Source organism: Sesamum indicum, linkage group LG2 (assembly GCF_000512975.1).
Source record: "Sesamum indicum cultivar Zhongzhi No. 13 linkage group LG2, S_indicum_v1.0, whole genome shotgun sequence".
NCBI lineage: Eukaryota > Viridiplantae > Streptophyta > Magnoliopsida > Lamiales > Pedaliaceae > Sesamum > Sesamum indicum.
Window position 1 is genome coordinate 8,891,789 of NC_026146.1, and position 19,697 is coordinate 8,911,485.

Consider the following 19,697-nt stretch of genomic DNA (forward strand, 5'->3'; position numbering starts at 1 on the left):
TACTTAGCTTCTCACCAATGTTGGTACGTGATTTCAAGTGATTTCTGTTCACAAACTTCCTACATGTGCATGTGGACTTGGTATCATGAGGCAAATGGTCGTCCGGTCAAATTTGGGTGCTGTCTGAAAAGAGTCCAAATTATGAGTTCTGAAGAGTTGCAGCTACAATAATGGAGCTAAAATTGCAGACATAGGCCACGAAGAAGAAACAGAATAGAACACAATACTGCAGTCATAGTCGCACTTCTCTGTTTTACACTTCTTTCATATCACATTCTTTACTTACGCAGCTGCTGATGTGTACAATGGTAGTTAGATTAGTTTAGTTGGAAGTTAGAGTAGTTTAGTTAGTTGTGGATATTTTCCCTCCTTCAGTTTTTCACACTCTGTATCTATTTAAGCAGAAGCATGGCATTCTGTTTTGGATTGATTTTTTGTTCTCATCTATGGGAAGAAATTATTTCTCAGATTTGTGAGTTACATATTTTTTCATCTCTGTTTAATCTCATGGATTTCCAGGCGAGTTTCATCATGGTATCAGAGCCATCGAGATAATGGTCTATGTTTATAGAACGCAGACAGATTAATACTATTTCATTCCTGGAAGCATTGATTCATATACAGACCGCAACGCAACATTGATGGAGAATACATCAAATGTTGTCCTTGATAATCCGATCAGTGGAGAAAGATATGGAGATGATCCACCAAATACATGTAATCAATCCTGGGAAAATTCAAATCTGGTAATGGTGTCTGCTCCTTTCAATGGTACGAATTGGCTAACGTGGAGCAGATCAATTCGAATAGCTTTCGAGGGTAAAGACAGGTTAGGTTTTATTGATGGATCCTCTATAAAACCTGATGAAGGATCTGTAGAATTGAAGAGATGGCGGATGACAGACTCCATAGTAAGAACTTGGATACTAAGCACTATGACAAAGGATATAGTGAATGCATTCCTATATGCATCATCAACGAGAGCACTATGGATAGAACTAGAAACACAGTACAACGAATGTGATGGTCCTCTATTGTACAAAATTCATAGGGAAATAAGTTATGTAACACAAGGAAATCTGAGTGTTACAGCATACTACACCAAACTCAGACAGTTGTGGGATGAGTTGGTATGCTTAATGCCTCCGGCCATGTGTATGTGTAGAAATTGTACCTGTAGGTGTAATAGAGTAAAGGTAGAACAAATTGAAGCTAATCAGCTAATGCAGTTTTTTATGGGATTGGGTGAGCCATATGATAACATTCGAAGTCAGATTTTTGTGTTGGATCCTTTCTTGAGCGTCAACAAAGCCTACTCTATGGTATTGCGTGTAGAAAGGCATCGAATAGTGAATATGGAATACGCAGATATGGGTGAGAATTCAGCCATGTATGTGCGAGGAACGGATCATAAATTCAACAACGGACACAGAAACTTTGTAAAGAAGAAAGGGCCCGTTGACAAAAGAAATATAACGTGTGATTACTGTAATAAGTCAGGCCATAGCAAAGATGCTTGCTTCAAGTTACACGGCTTCCCAGATTGGTACAAGGATTTGCACGATCAACGAAAACGAGCAATATCCGGTAACAGAGTGTATGCTGCAACTGAAACTCCGAAGCAGTGGATAAAGGTGCACAGAAGGATGAGCTGATATTTGATCTTTCGGAAGCTCTGCAACTGATTTAGAGCAAAACTCGTCAGAATCCTATCACTGCTCAGTTTGCTCAGGATAGTGAGATGGCAGGTACGCTGTCACAAAGCAATACTTTGAAGGTTAATAGTGCTAGTTACTGGATTGTAGACAGTGGAGCTACAAATCATATGAGTGGAGATGCATCCCTTTTCCATTCCCTTTCAAAACTCCAACAGCCTATTAACATTCATCTTCCTGACAAAAGAATATCTATAGCTACACATCAAGGCACTGTTAATATTCTCCTTATACCTCAATTTTAGCACAACCTTCTCTCAGTCTCACAACTATGTAAATTTATGCCTATTAGCTTTGTGTTCCTCACAGCTTCATGTCTTTTGCAGGACCAGAGAACTAAAGAGTTCTTGGCTATAGGAAAATAAGTAGGAAAATTATATCTTCTGGACAAGAATTCATTCATTTCAGTTGTCACTCACTCGTACTCTTTGCATTCTATTGCTAATGACTCTCCTATTTCTAATCCATATGTAACTTGGCATAAGCGATTGGGGCATGCCAATTCTCTTGTACTATCTCACATTCACACACACAATATATCAGATTCCAATAAAAATCACACATATTCCATTTGTCCCAAAGCCAAACAAACAAGGAAACCTTTTCCATTAAGCACAACACATAGTGTTAAACCATTTAATTTAGTTCATATAGACATATGGGGACCCTATAAACAACCTTCGATTTCTGGATGTCATTACGTTCTTACGATTGTGGATGATTTTTCAAGGGTCACCTGGACATATCTAATGCATCACAAGTCACAAACTGTCAGTATCTTAGCTACATTTTTTTTCCAATATTCTTACTCAATTCCAAACCTAAACCAAATCTATTCGCACTGATAATGCTTCTGAATTTGTTAGTGCCTCTTGTCAAGAATTGTTACATAAACTAGGAATAAACCATGAAAGAAGTTGCATTTATACACCGCAACAAAATGGTGTCGTTGAAAGAAAACATCGACATCTTTTAGAAATTGCTAGAGCCCTCATGTTTGAGTCTCACATGCCTAATCATTTCTGGGCTGAGTCTATTCTCACAACCACACATCCTAAACAAACTACCCTCAGCAATCCTTGGCTGGAAATCTCCATTCGAACTCCTCTACAAAAAGAGTCCATCCTATGATTCTTTAAAGGTTTTTGGGTGCTTGTGTTTTGCCTCCAACACCCTTCCTCACAAAACGAAATTTTCCCATAGAGCTTTCAAATGTGTGTTTATTGGATATGTTCAGGGACAAAAGGGATTCAAACTCTATGATTTAGACAATAACACCACTCTAGTATCAAGGGATGTTACATTTCACGAATATGTTTTTCTTTTTCACAATTCTGTTCCTATTGCTAATTCAGGCCATGTTCTTGTAGACACTGATCTCCTTAATCAGCCTTGGTCTGATTCTGTTCCTAGTTCTACTTCAGACCCTCATCTATCTACTTCCACTTCCCCACCAGATAATCAGATTGTATCCTCACCTGATCCGCCCCTTTGCAGGTCACAAAGAGCAATCAAACCACCTGCTTGGCTTCAAGATTTTCAGTGTCACTCCTCAGTCACCTCCACCATTCCCTCTTCTGCTTTAGCATCTTCACACATAGATTTCTTGGCTATTTTTTCTATTTTGAAGGAACCTAGCCGCTATTCACAAGCCAAAGGTTGTAAAGAATGGGAAGATGCTATGGCGAAGGAATTGCAGGCTCTTGAAGAAAACAACACTTGGGAGGTGGTGGACTTGCCCAAAGGTAAGAGACCCATAGGCTGAAAATGGGTATATAAGGTGAAGCTCAAGGCTGATGGGAGCGTCGATCGGTACAAAGCACGACTGGTCGCAAAGGGATACAATCAGGTGGAGGGTGTCAATTACATTGACAGACTTTCTCCCGTGGCGAAGGCAGTGACTGTAAGAATTTTTCTAGCTATTGCTTCTAGTTATAATTGGCCTATTCACCAAATTGATATTAACAACGCATTTCTCCATGGATTTCTTGACAAGGATATATACATGCGTGCTCCTGATGGGTATCCCACATAACAAATTTGCAAATTAAAACGCTCGCTTTATGGGTTAAAACAAGCGTCTCGACAATGGAATTTGGAGTTCACTGCCAAGTTAATATCTTTTAGTTTTGTTCAGTCATCGCATGATCACTGTTTATTTACACAACACAAGGATGATGGGTTATTGCTTTGATAGTGTATGTTGATGACGTTTTAATCAGTTGTCCCTCTAAGGATAATTGTTGTCAAACGATTCCTCCATGATGCTTTTACTATCAAAGATCTTGGATTTGCCAAATACTTTCTTGGCGTCGAGATTGCTCACTCCACTATAGGAACCTCTATCACTGAGCATAAGTTCATCCGGGACATCATCGCTGATGCAAGTCTCACAACAGCTAGACCTGCTTCTTCGCCATTTCCACTTGGTCTCAAGTTATCTGGACACGATACCACTACTTTGTCCGATTCGGAGCCTTACAGACGATTGGTTGGGCGGCTCTTTTACTTATCGTTCACAGGTCCAGATATTTCTTTTAGCACCCAACAGTTGAGCCAATTTGTCCATAGTCCTTGCTCGGTTCATATGGATGCCGCTCTTCATTTGGTTCGGTACATAAAGGGTTGCCCTGAACGTGGGTTATTCTTCCCTACTTCTAATCATTTGTCACTAACAGGGTATGTGATGCAGATTGGGCGAGCTGCGTCGATTCTCGTTGTTCTCTCACAGGTTATTGCGTCTTTTTGGGTGAGGCTTTGATTTCTTGGAAGACTAAGAAGCAGACAACCGTTGCTTGTTCCACGGTGGAGGCTGAGTACAGAAGCTTAGGAACCATGTCTGCAAGTTACAATCGATCTCTTACTTGCTTTCTGATTTCAACATTTCAGTCCCTACTCCTATCTCCTTGTATTGTGATAATCAGGCCGCTCTTCACATTGTCGCCAATCCCGTGTTTCACGAACGCACGAAACACCTCGAGATTGATTGCCATCTGGTTCGGGAGAAATTCAAGGTTGGTTTTGTTCTTCCTCTCCATATTCCAAGCTCTCTTCAGCTGGCAGACATTTTCACCAAGTCCCTTTCTGGTGCTCAGTTCTCGACTCTTCTGTCCAAGATGGGTCTGGTGTCTCTTCCCCAGGTCCATCTTGAGGGGGGGATGAAGAGTTACAGCTGCAATAATGGAGCTAAAATTGTTGACATAGGCCACAAAGAAGAAACAGAACAGAACACAATACTGCAGTCATAGTCGTACTTCTCTGTTTTACACTTCTTTCATATCGCATTCTTTACTTACGCAGCTGTTGATGTGTACAATGGTAGTTAGATTAGTTTAGCTGGAAGTTAGAGTAGTTTAGTTAGTTTTGGATATTTTTCCTCCTTCAGTTTTTCACACTCTGTATCTATTTAAACTGAAGCATGGCATTCTATCAAGTTCGGACTTCCATCTCATGGATTTCCAGGCGAGTTTCATCAAATTCGGACTTGAACTCAGTCTCCATCGAGTTTTTTTCTTTAGATTGTTTCGATCACAGTCACTACCATGAATTAGGATATATTTTTTTGGACTACAAACTGTTTGTACGAGTACTTAATAGATTAATTATAGGTGCAGTCTGTATATCGGTAGAGGAAATCAATTTCAGAATTATTTAATGGTTGAAGTGACACATCCTTATCAGTTGAGCGAACCAGACGTTAAACGATGTGTTACAAAGTATTTGTAATGGTTTGATAAAAAGCCTTTATAACTTGTAACAGTTTTTATAATTGCTGATTTTAGGCGTTACAAACCTAGTGATATAGAAAAAAAAAGTTAATTTAGAACCGCTTTTGTACGACTAGGTTGGATTTGATATAATTGTTATTATATCGGCCATTTAGGTATGATTTTGCTAGATATTTAAGATAGCTTTTGTAATACTCTTTGTAACTATTTTATATTTTATTTGTATTTCTTTTTGGCACTGCATTTGTAACTGCTTTTTTCACTGCTTTTGTAATAGCTTTTGTAATAGTTTTTTAATTAATAATTATTTTTGTCACATTCTTTGTAACGACCTAACAATTTGATCTTTTATTGGTGTACTACAAAAGCCGTTATAAATGCAGTTACAAAAATTATTATTTTTAATATATTTTAATATTCATTTTCTTTAATATAATTTAATATTTATTTTATTTAATATATTATAAATTTTTTGTAAAATTAAGTAAATGAATTTATACAAAATACATATAATATAAAAAAAATAATTTAATTACAAAAACTAAAATATTATTACAAAATTTTATTTTTACAAAATACAAAAAAAAATCCTAATCTAAATTATTATCCCTAGCGACCGCGTGTTTATTGTCTTCACCGTCAAGTGCCTGGGAACCAGCTGAAGGCTCGGGCGCTAGATAATCAGGCCAGTTGGGATCAACGCTTCCGATGTAACGCTCGAGTGCCAACACCTGATCATCTATGTCGGGGCGCTGCAGCTGTGGTGGCGAGGTCCAAGGAGTAGTTGTCTGGTTGCCTATGATGGTCCAGTAATCGAGTGGTGGACCGAGTATTCCTAAGAGCCGAGACCGATCCAGCAATCGAGTGGTGGACCGAGTATTCCTCATAGCCGAGACCGAATACACGGCCACTCTTTCGGCCATCCGTTGCTGACATCCAGACCCGCTGCTCGTCCGAGGCTATGGAGCCTTAAGAGGACAATGGAGACTCTTCATTGTTGTTCTGTTGTCTTATTTCATCCATTATCCTTAGAGACATCTCGTGCGAACATGTTAAATAATTAGATTAATATATATAATTAAAAGAATGAATGACGTATAAATTTTGAAGTACTTACCGCGATCTCCTCTTCCCTCGGGCCGCTCCACTAGCCGTCCTCCTTGTTTCTGTAGACCTTTTCGAACACCTCCATTTGAGTGACGGGATATTCGAGTTGTGTCTCCTATTCAAAAATCAATTTAAAAAATGGTTAGGAATAAAAAAATTTAAATGAAATTACTAATATGAGTTGAAATACTTACCATCTTCCGCTTGTGTGCCCCAACGGATGACAACCCCCCATTGTAGACGGTCGTAGCTGATTTCGGATTTGCAGCCCGACTAACCTTATTCTTGGCCTATTGTGCTTGGAATTCTGGGCTCGACCAGAATTCTACGAGCTGGCACCAGATCTCCTCGGCCAACCACAGTGGTCGTAGGAACTTCCCCGCCTGCAAGTTGATGAGTTTGAACATCAATTCGTTGTCACAGTCCCACCAGTACGACATTTGAAAAATTGACAAACAATTATATAAATATATAATTTTAAAATTATAAACATTACTTATAATTAAACACCGCCCACGTGATGAATGCGTTGTCCGTGGCATTGTCGTACGTTCGAACACCCACATGCCACAACTGCAGCAGTTCTTCGATCAACGGTTCCAAGTACACATCGATTAGAAGCTTTGGATTAGAAGGGTCAGGGATCACCATCATTAGAAACATGTACTCAGAACTCATGCACCTACTAGGGGGAGATTGTATGGTGTAAAGATTATGGGCCAATATGTATAAGTACGATCACACTGACTATGAGGGGCAAAACCGTCTGTGCAAAGGCCCAGTCGAATATTACACCTCTTCTACAAAATCAGGATACGTCCGATCAAAATGCTTCTAAGCCTTAGCATCGGATGGATGACACATTGGCCCCTCCTCCATCTGATGTGTGGCATGCCACGTCATGTACTTGGTAGTTGCCCTCAAAAAATACAACCTCTGTAGATGGGGGAGTAAACTGCAGGTAGTTAAGGATGGCATATTGGGACTTCTTGCACCGTAGTCTGCCCCTCGGGTCGGCTTATACCTAGTGTCCCCTCAAAACTTGCAGTACTCCAAATTGAAGTCGTCCTTCTAATACAACATGCAACCATTCTTAAGCGCATAGATCTTCTCAACCAGGTCGTGCTGTTGTAATCTCTCGACAGGGTGTGACCCCGGGGGTAATATTTTATTAGCCCTCTAGGATATTCGATCATATGACCGCTCAGAAATATGGCCGACCATCTTGATATCCACCAACTCAACAACAGTTGCCAATTGATAATAGGTGCAACCGTTCCACAATGGCTGGTCGGCAGCATGCACTACATTGTCAAAACAGTTTGCCAACCCTAACTCATAATCATAGGGGTCCATAATAATATGAAGAAGGACCGGCATCAACAGGGCAGGACCTCGTACCATCATCAGGCACAACTTCGTGATAAGAAGAAAAATAACTCGATCTGGCTGCATAAAAAAATAATCCCCTGCGCCCAATCCATAATTACCCTCGACATGGATAGTTGAGGTTTGCTCCTCAAGCACTGAAGGGACAATCACACCGTCGAAGTACTCTTGCATCATATCATCGCCATGAGAAGTCCAATTATAATATTCTGGCATAAGCCTCGCATATACATGTGATAATTGACATCGTCGGGTTTTCTGAACTTTGTGTTTTTGCTTTTCAGCAAGGACACCTAATTTTATCTCCATCCATATGTCTATGTTGACCCTTTGCCCATTTTACGAAAGACTTAAGCCCATCCTCAAATTTCAGTGTCAGACCTGCCCTCCCTGGGAGGTTTTTATTATACATCCATCTCCTCAATTCTCGTAACATGATGATATATTTCATTATATTCACACATAAATATATATATATATGTAATTAATTTTCTAATTTGACGACCTATATATTTGAAAATATCACAGCACTACATACATTATTTAGGAGAATATATATAATCAACATGATATAAGATTAATAAAAAAATTATAAAACTAAAATAAGTAAACTACAATTAATTTAATTAAATATAATAACGTATTAAATTAGTTTTTGTTACCTGGCCAACCAACTTAAGTGATGATCAATACTAGTTGTGGTTCAAAATTCGAGTAATAATCTACAAGTTAATCAAATGTATATGCACGAAAATCACAGTGTTGAAAGTGTTTGTAGTTAATCTAAGAATTTTTACAACAAATGAAATGAAATGAAATGCATATATATATATATATATATATAAGTTGTTTTCTAACAGCTTTTGTAACGGCCTTTGGAACGCCCAAGATAGCTGTTGAAAACTAGCCAGTTAGAAAATGTAGACGTTATTTTGTAACAGCTCTTATAAAAAATATCGTTCCTAATATGACGGTTCTTGTAACACAATCTTATCGTACACTTTGCAATGATTTTTGCCATTGTCGTTGTACCAACTGATCATTTGACCAAATATTCATTACAAAAATAGGTAATCGTTATGAAAATCATAGCAAAATAGTAACGGCCTACAAATTGTAATGACTTTTAGCACACACAAAATTTGTAACGGTTTTTTGCCGTTACAAAAATATCCATTTCATTATCCTCTCAATGACATCAGCAAGTCCATTCCGTTACAAAGTCGTTACAAGGGCCATGTGTATTAGAACGGATATTTGGCCGTTTCAAAAAAATCATTACAAATCTCGTCTTTTTTTGTAGTGGTATATCATTTCATTATTCACAAACTTATAGAATATTATAGATTAATTATATGTATAGATTTGCATATTTAACAATTAATATATATATATATGTGTGTTCAATATAATATTTAAAAATTTTGATAATTTATCTAATATAAAAGAAAAGGGCATCCATACTCACAAATGACGATTAATAACATCATTGCACCAATTTTTTATAAAGTCAAAAATGCCCTTCAACTAATAAAACAACTAATTTATTCAACTTTGTAAATTTTACAATAATTGATAAATAGTTTTCTTTTGTTTTCTTTCTTTGTTTTTTCAATGTAATGCATGGGTTTATATACTTTAGTACTCTTATTTATCATAGATTTTAAAAGCGTAAAAAATTATTTATTATATGCATGCATGAATAGTGTGCCACAACAGCTAGTACTTATATAAATAGGAAGCCTAAAATACCCTTCAATTAGTATGATAGTTATTCAACCTTCCAAATTTTATATTAACTGACAGATAAATTTTCTTTTATTTGTTTCTCTTTTTAATGTAATTGTTTCGTTTATATACTTTACTCTCAATTATAATATATTTTAAAATATGAAAGATAGTTTATTATATGCATACAGGAATGACATGCGATGCACAATTGCTAGTATTAAAAAAAAAGTTCACTACATATATATAATAACATAGAGAAAAAATTATGTATTTGTTGTACAGTTATATATATATATATAATATAAGGATTGTAAATTTATAAAATTTATATAAATTTGTATTCACTAATTTTATTAAAAATAATAATTTTGGGTACTTTAAACTAATAAAAATCTTATTAAAAATTCAAATTATATATGTTTTAGAGAAATGATTGTAATAAACTTATCTTAGGATGTATGGATGATAAGGACATTTACGTTCTAAAACTTTTAATCTATGTTATGAGGGAGTTTTTGTTACCTTTTATATTTTAGGAAATGAATACGATCATATGCATACTTCAAGGGTGGAAAATACAATTAACCTTAAAAAATGATTTCATTAACTATACTTAGCAAAATATTTAATTTAAAAAGTAATGATAATTATGTAGACATCTTTCAGACTAAGTACTTACGTGTTTAGAATTATTGTATTTTAACTCAAAAAAAGTAATTTATGTATATATATATATATGTGTGTTATCTTAAAAATCTATCGGCATTATTGTATTTTATATTTTATTTAATAATTACTTCATGCTTATTTATATTTCAATCCTTTCTGATATTTGACAAATATCAGAGGTGTCTACAGAATTTTACTAAAATGAACGAAAAATATGAATTTTTATTTTAAAAAATGGATGATTAGACTTTATTTTTCTTTCTGGGTGGGATCTAAATTCAGAGGATGTTTGGGTAAGTTTATATGCTTTTTAAAGTATTTTATAAGATGTTTTGGAGTTTAGATGTTGCAAAGTCTGGTAATCTTTTTAGAAAAAGAACTTCCAAACTCCTAACATAAGCTCTTTAAAAATAAATAAATAAATAATGAGCTGCTAACTTATTTATAATATTTTAACAATTTTTTTCAAATTAATTACGAATGTAATATCTTATATGCTCTAAAACATCTTATAAAAGGGTGAATGTAGTTAACACCCTATGATATTGCAAATCAACAAATTACTCCTCTATATTATATAAAAAAAATAGCGATTTAAACCCCTCCTCCCCCCGTGCCTGCGCATTTTTAGAAAGGTAAATTGCTTCATTTTAAAAAATATAGGGAGGTAAATTGTTATATTTTAAAAAATACAGGTAGATAAATTACTATTTTTTGTAGGAGGATAATTTGCTCATTTATAATTGTTGGGAATTTGGAGAAAGATTTTGAGAAGGAAAAATTATAGAAATAATGGAGGGATTCTTGCACAACAAATATTTTTCATTCATTTTTTTCACACTTCAACCTCAAAATTACAACCCTTTATATAAGAGAGCAATCATTAAATTAACAACACTTTCCTATGGGATAGGAATTTGACTGATAATTTCTTAGGGAAAAAATAACGATTCCCTATGGATAAATATTTTGACTTGATAATTTTGAGGAGCCATGTGCATGTATTATCACTTTGGAATTACAAATTACTATTTTTAACAATAATATTACAGAAAATTGCTTGTATTTTTTTGAACGTATAAGATCTTTTAAATATATGTAGCCAAACACAACCCTTCTAGACGTAGTGATATCCCACTTCAAAAAATCTTAACATCAAATCCAACTCAGAATTGCTACAACTGGCCGTTGTGTAAATTATTGGTTAGGAGAGTACTCATAAATCACTGGAACTTTATTTGGTACTTATTTCCGTAAATATTTGCATTTATGAAATAGATAGGTCAAATTCGTACCTTTTTGATTGATTGGTTGAACAGAATTGAATGTGTCATGTGCTGCAAATTGAGGTGTAGTCATAAAAATAGCGTAAATCGTTAGCTTTTTTTTTTGCTTTTTCTTTTTTTTTTATTCTAGTCGTTTGCTGGACAAACGACTAACTTTATATTTTTTTTTTGTTTTTTATTTACTATTTTATATTAATCAATACTAATAATTAATTAATATTTTAATTTTATTAATTTTGTATGTAATTCCTACAATGAATTGTTACGAGAGGATGTTTTTAATTATGACAAATTACATGGGAGTCCATAATAATTTATCCTAAATAAAATTAAAAATTATTTAAAATTTATGATAGAAAAATAAATAAATGATAACTAATCTAAAATTTCAAATTGAAGTAATTATAAGTATAAGATTACAAATGTGTAATGAAGATAAAAATAAATTTAAATTATTTCACTAATTAAAATTTGTATAGAAAAATGAGTGAATCTTTTGGATAAAGATAATCAACGGCAACACTCATCTAAATTTAAATGGAAAATAAAAAATATATTTTTGAAGTGGCAAAATGAAAAATTGGAAGTATTGTTTGATATAAAAATATAAAATTTAAATTGCATTACTGATAAATCTAATCGAAAAAATCTAGATGATTTTTTAAATAAAAATAAATAATCATATATATATATAATTTAAATAAAATAAAAAAGTTGTCCAAATATGCATTTAGATAACACTTATTTGAACAACCTTTATATTTGTGTTTTATTATATATAAATGTAAGGTTAAAAAATAATAATGAATTGGGTATGAAATTTGTGGTCGATAAATTCAATATCATAGGTCTCGTTTGGTTCGTGTGATTAAACATGATAAAATTATTTATCATGACTAATCACACGTTTGGTTAGTATTATTAGAGTTTGGTATTACTATCAGGCCTAATCTTATTAATCACAATGTATGGTATTATGAATCAAGCCTATTTAATTGGTATAAATAATCCTACAACTTAATATTAATTTTTTTGCCTAATTTACCCTTGGACTCTCTCCTCTCTCTCCTCATCTCCACTCTCTCCCCTCTTTCACCCATTTTCTCTTTCTTCTCCCCACAACGGACGCTTATTCCTCCCCTTTTCTCCCATCTTTCTCGGATCAAAATCCGATGAATTCTCTATTCTCTTAGTGAGATCCTTTTGCTGCCAGTGGATGACTGAAACAACAAGGAAGATAGTATTATTAACAGATACTTATTTCTCCCCTTTCCTCCCTTCTTTCCTCGATCAAAATCCAACAAAGACTAAGGTACAAAAAAGAAAGAACGATCAGTTTATAATCTAAGAAGATGGTATATTGTTCAATGAAAAATGTATATGCGTACCGAATGTAGAAGAGTTGAGAATGGAAATTATGGACGAGGCGCACTATGCACCATATGCTATGCATCCTGGTAATACCAAGATGTATTGGGATTTAAGACCCTATTACTGGTGGTCAATAATGAAGAAAATGTGGCAGAGTTTGTGGAAAAATGTTTAAATCACCAGCAAGTAAAAGCAGAACACCAAGCACCAGCTGGTAAGTTTAGACCTTTTTACCTGAATGGAAGTGGGAAAAAATTATTATGGATTTTGTCATTGGTTTACCACCTACATTCAGAAGGCATGATGTTATTTGGGTGATTGTTGATAGATTGACTAAATTTGCACATTTCTTGCCAATCTGTCAAAATAATTCTTTGGATAAGCTAGCCGAATTATATGTTTCAGAAATTGTGAGATTACATGGCATTCTTACGTCTATAGTTTCTAATAGAGATCCTCGATTTACTTCTCATTTCTAGGGAAGCTGGCAAACGACTCTAGGATACAAAATTACATTTCAATACAGCATTTCATCCTCAGACTGATGGATAGTCAGAAAGAACGATTCAGACATTAGAGGATATATGAGAGCATGCGTAATTGAATTCAGAGAAAATTGGGATGATAATCTACCACTGATAGAATTTGCTTATAACAACAGTTTTCATTCTAGTATTGGTATGGCTCCATATGAAGCTTTGTACGGAAGAAAATGCCGAAGTCCGATCTGTTGGAATATTGAGGGATTGAGACAGCTTGAAGGGCCGAAATTAGTTCAAGAAACAGTGGACAAGATACAAACAGTTAAAAAGTGTTTGAAGGCAACACAGGATCGGCAGAAGAGTTATGTAGATAAGCATCGCAGAGAAATGGAATATGAGGTGGGAGAAAAGTTTTTCTAAAAGTATCACCATGAAGAGGAATCTTGAGATTCGGAAAGCAAGGAAAGTTGAATCCGAGATATATTGGGCCATATGAAATTCTGGAGCGAGTTGGACCACTAGCCTCTCGGTTAGCATTACCAACAGAATTATCATAGATACGTGAAACATATGTGGAAGAGCCAATTGAAATTCTGGACCGGAGTATAAAGAAATTGAGAAATAAAGAAATACCTATGGTGAAGGTCAAATGGAGTCATCACTTCTCAAGGGAAGCCACCTAGAAATACCTATGTTGTGCATGTACGAAAATATTAACACAATAACACAATAAAGCATCATGCCATAGATTGAACATTACTTTTATTCAAAACGTAAATATTATATTACATCAAAATTGTCAGAAAATATTTACAAAAGCCCAATCTAATTAGCTTTCTAATCACCTATTCTAACAAAGATTTGGAGAAACATCTCAGGATGGAATGAGAAGCTACTACCCCAAGACGATAAAGAGGTATTGATCTAGTCCGTGCTTCAGGCTATCCCATCTTATGCTATGACTTGTTTTAAGCTACCACTCTCCCTATTAAAAGAAATCCAAAGCATGATCTCCAACTTTGGGTGGAACAACCAGGATTATAAGAAAATTCATTGAGTCTCCTGGCAACGGCTCTGTGATAGTAAGTTACTGGGGTGCTCAGGTTTTAGGCAACTCCACTTATTCAACCTGGAAATGTTGGCAAAACAATTTTGGTGTATTTTATGTTATCTAGAGAGACTCCTTAGTCGGGTTCTGCATGCAAGGTACTTCCCCAAAAGGCGATGTTCTTACAGCAACCGTGGGGAAGCGTGTTGGAATTGGAACTTCTCCATCCACTGCTATGAGTTCTGCTGCTGCTGCTACCATGGTTGATGAGAACTTTGAAGGTGCTGGCGTAGCATCAGACCTCTTGGACCAAGGATAGTCGCATTTTAGAGAAAGTGTGTTTTACATTTCACGTTTTATTTATTGGAGGCAGTTGCAGATTGGTTATGTTAGGCGGGTTTGTTATTTTTTAACGATTTCTTCCTCCCTCTTATATAAACTCTGTAATTCTTCATTTCCTCTGTAACATTTTTCTGAAGCAATGGAAACGGTCTCAACTGCTCTCATTTTCTTTGTGCAATTGTTTTTCTGGTTCATCATATTAAACTACAATCTTCTCATGGTATCAGAGCCTTCATATTGAAGGTCTCTTGATACTCCGTGTGTGCTTATATTCACCTGTTAAGGGCACGGTAACAAGCTGTGATCATGACGGATGCGTCACCAACGGCAAAGGAACAATACGAGAGGGATGTGCTTTACTTACATCCTTCGAACAATTCCAGGTTTGTGCTGACATCTACAGCACTGATTGGATCTAACTATTTGACTTGGAGTAGAGCGGTGTACGTCGCTCTAGGCTGTAAAATGAAGCTAGCCTTCATTGACGGAACATTCCCACGGCCACCAGCTGGTTCTGCTCTGTTTGAGTAATGGAGGAGAGCAGATCTTATGGTAACCTCGTGGTTGTGGAATTCGATCTCGAAGGACATCGTAGAGGCCTTCATGTATGTGAGTTCGTCGAGGGAGTTGTGGCTGGAGATTCAGTCTAGATATGGACGCAGCAGCGGGCCTATGATCTATCAAATACAACGTGAGATTTCTTCAATCTCACAAGGAGATATGACACTGACTTCCTACCTAACGAAAGTGAAGAAGTTGTGGAATGAGCTATTTTGTTTAGCTCCTTCGCCCAAGTGTACATGTGGAGGATGCTCCTGTGGAATCAATGCAGCTATTGGGGAGATGTATTCTTCGATGCAACTAATGCAGTTCCTCATGGGACTCCATGAGAATTTCGACAAGGAGAAAACCCAGCTTTTAATGATGGATCCCTTACCCGATCTAGAGAGAGCTTTCTCGATTATCTTTGCTGTGGAGCAGCAAAGAAATGTACAAATTCAACTTACAGACAGCACGAACAATGCGGCGTACCAAGTAACTTTGAGTGAGAACAAAGACAAAGGAGGATATAAACAAACACAGAAACGTAGATCATTCATTGACAAGCGCTCCATGGTTTGCACACATTGCAATAAGATAAGACACCTAAGAGATACATGCTTCCAATTGCACGGGATGCCAGATTGGTTCAAAACGCTGAATGACAAGAAGAGGATGGGAGTGAATCATAATTTTTCTGGAAATGTAGAAGGCAGAGTGGCTAAAAAAGTTAAAAGCTCAAGTGGTGAAGCAAAGTCTGAGGTAGCAGATTTGATGGCTGAGATACTCAAAATGATGAAGCAGAAGGAAACACCTACAGACCCTATCTCAAATTACGCGAACTATGTACACTATGATGAGGAGTTTGCAGGTAACATTCTTGAACCTTTTGCCCCGAATGCGAGTGACTGGATTATTGACACTGGAGCTACAAATCACGTGTGCGCACATTTGTCATGTTTCGATACTTATTCTGTTTCTTCTCATACTCATCTCATCCATTTGCCTGATGGAACTAAGAAAACCGTGACTTATGTCGGCACTGTGAGAATATCAAACAAACTGACCCTTACCTCAGTATTTTTTGTTCCAGAATTTTCTGTAAATCTCCTCTCAGTGAGTCAGCTTTGTAGCAGCAATATATACTCCTTTCTTTTCAATCAGTTTAGCTGCATCTTGCAGGACTAGGTCAGTAAAGAAGTGGTGGCAAAAGGAGTCATGAACAGAAAGCTTTATGTAGTACGGTCCTCTGTTTTTAGTCCCTTACTTGGTTCCAGTGTATCTGTTCCTAATTCTTGTTCAGCCATTGATGAATGTAATGACTCCTTATGGCATAAGAGGTTAGGGCATGCTTCTATGACAGCGATTAAACACATTCGAGAATACAATATTTCAACCAACTCATTAGAAATGAAATGTGATATTTGCCCGAAAGCTAAGCAATCTCGAGTCATGTTTAAACCAAGTGATTCTCAGTCCGTTGCACCTTTTGCTTTAGTTCATTTGGATGTTTGGGGACCGTATAAAACATCTAGTTTGTCCGGGTGTAATTATGTCCTAACCATTTTGGATGACTATAATAGAACTCTATGGACATACCTCATTAAACACAAAGATCAAGTTCATTCCACTTTACTCAAATTCACAGCCATGGTTGTCACCCAATTTGAAACCAAAATTAAAGTGTTACGTTCGGATAATGGGTCGGAATTCATCAATGCCAATTGTCAAGCATTATGTCAAAAGCTTGGGATAATTCACCAAACTTCATGTGTGTACACCCCTCAACAAAATAGAAAGGAAGCATAGACACCTTCTTAATGTTGCTCGTGCACTTCTATTTCAAGCTTCTCTTCCACTAAAATTCTAGGGGGATTGTATTTTGGTTGCTACTTACATCATAAATAGGACACCGACACAACTTCTCAACTGGAATACTCCTTTTCAAATGTTGTTTGGTCATCCACCTTCCTATTCACATTTCAAGACTTTCGGATGCCTTTGTTTCGCTACAAACTTAGATCCTCATAAAACAAAGTTTCACAAACGTGCTCACAAATGTGTATTTCTCGGTTATTCAATGACTCAGAAAGGGTATAAAGTTTTTGACTTGGAATATCACACCCTCTTCACCTCTAGAGATGTGATCTTCCATGAACATGTGTTTCCTTATGCACAAAATAATTCCGCAGACATACCTTCTTGTCCTCTACCTACTGTCAGTGTTGGTGTTACTAATACTCCTTGTGTTACCTCTCAGTCTTCACCTTCTACATCCACTATAGTTCAGCCTATAGCCACATAACACACTCCCACTACTGTGTCTGCTGATTCTACCTCTATTACAGTCACTCCTCCTCGTAGGTCTACTAGAATGCGTCAACATCCTCTTTGGCTCAATGATTTTGTATGCCAACATAACTCCACTGTTTTGCATTCTAACTCCACTGCATACACCACTTTTGTAGCTTCTCTGTCAATTTTGCAGGAGCCCCGTTCGTTTGCAGAGGCATCTCGGTGCCCAGAGTGGAGGGCAGCAATGAACGCAGAGATTCAGGCGCTAGAAAACAATCACACATGGAGATTAACACCACTTCCGCCTGGGAAACGAGCCATTGGTAGCAAGTGGGTTTACAAGTTGAAGTTACGGGCTGATGGTAGCATAGAACGCTACAAGGCTCCCCTCATCGCAAAAGGGTACAATCAAGTTGAGGGCGTCGACTACACTAAAAGTTTCTCTCCAGTAGCGAAGGCAGTCAGGGTTCGCCTTTTCCTTGCTCTTGCTGCTGCAAAGGGTTGGGCTCTCCAACAATTGCACGTCAATAACGCGTTCCTCCATGGATATTTGGAAGAGGACATATATATGCTTCCTCAAGCTGGTTATGAGGTAGGCTCAGGGCTTGTTTGCAAATTAGAACACTCCTTGTATGGATTGAAGCGAGCTTCCCGTCAGTGGAACGTTGAATTAACGGTGAAATTGCAAGAATTTGACTTTACTCAATGTGCTCACGATCATTGTCTGTTTCTCCTCAACTCTGATCGCGGTTTGATATCACTGTTGGTATACGTGGACGATATTTTTCTTGCCGGCGCGTGCATTGATGAATTACAGAGGGTGAAGAACTACCTCCATGAATTATTCACTATCAAAGATATGGGCGATGCCCGGTATTTTTTGGGTTTAGAGATTGCAAGAAGTTCTGATGGTATCTATTTGGCACAAACAAAATATGTTTTAGACATCATTTTTGACACAGATATGTTGGATGCAAAATCTGTTACCACCCCCTTTCCAGCAGGTCTAAAGTTGTGTTCGGACACAGGGGCTCGTCTTCAAGCTCCTGATTCTTATAGGCGCTTAGTGGGGAGATTGCTCTACCTTAGCTTCACCAGACCCGACATATCTCACTCAGTGCAGCAACTAAGTCAGTACCTGAACCACCCTTGTGATATTCATTGGAATGCAGCTCTTCACGTTGTGAAATATCTCAAAGGATGCCCTTCTCTTGGGTTGTTCCTACCTGCTATAAACTCATTGGATGTGCAGGGATATTGTGTTGTCGATTGGGCATCTTGCTCTGATTCTAGACGATCTTTAACGGGGTTTTGCATCTTCCTTGGTCCAGCTCTTGTTTCGTGGAAAACGAAGAAGCAGTCGACTGTGTCACGGTCGAGTGCGGAGGCCGAATATCGCAGCTTAGCTGCCACCGTATGTGAGCTACGTTGGATCTCATATTTGCTGGCTGATTTTGGTATATCAGTGACTTTGCCTATTTCCCTTTTCTGTGACAATAAAGCCGCTCTTCACATTCTTGCAAATCCTGTATTTCACGAGCGTACCAAACACATTGAGATCGATTGTCATCTCGTTCGTGACGCGTACAAAGATGGCTTCATCGCCCCTGTTCTGATTCGTAGCTTTGCCCAGCTTGCCGACACATTTACTAAGGCTCTCCCGTTGAAACTGTTTGGTTCTTTTCTGTCCATGCTGGGACTTGTGTCGTTTGCCCCCAATCCCGCTTGTGGGGGGGCTGTTGGAATTGGAACTTCTCCATCCACTGCTATGAGTTCTGCTGCTGCTGCTACCATGGTTGATGAGAACTTTGAAGGTGCTGGCGTAGCATCAGACCTCTTGGACCAAGGATAGTCGCATCTTAGAGAAAGTGTGTTTTACATTTCACGTTTTATTTATTGGAGGCAGTTGCAGATTGGTTATGTTAGGCGGGTTTGTTATTTTTTAATGATTTCTTCCTCCCTCTTATATAAACTCTGTAATTCTTCATTTCCTC

The 19,697-nt window shown here is 36.9% G+C and overlaps 1 protein-coding gene across 1 annotated transcript; it reads left to right on the forward strand.

Moving 5' to 3' along the window:
• On the forward strand, nt 15,418-16,596 carry LOC105155873. Its single transcript, XM_011071857.1, has one exon. The coding sequence runs from the start codon at nt 15,418-15,420 to the stop codon at nt 16,594-16,596; it is 1,179 nt and encodes a 392-aa protein (XP_011070159.1).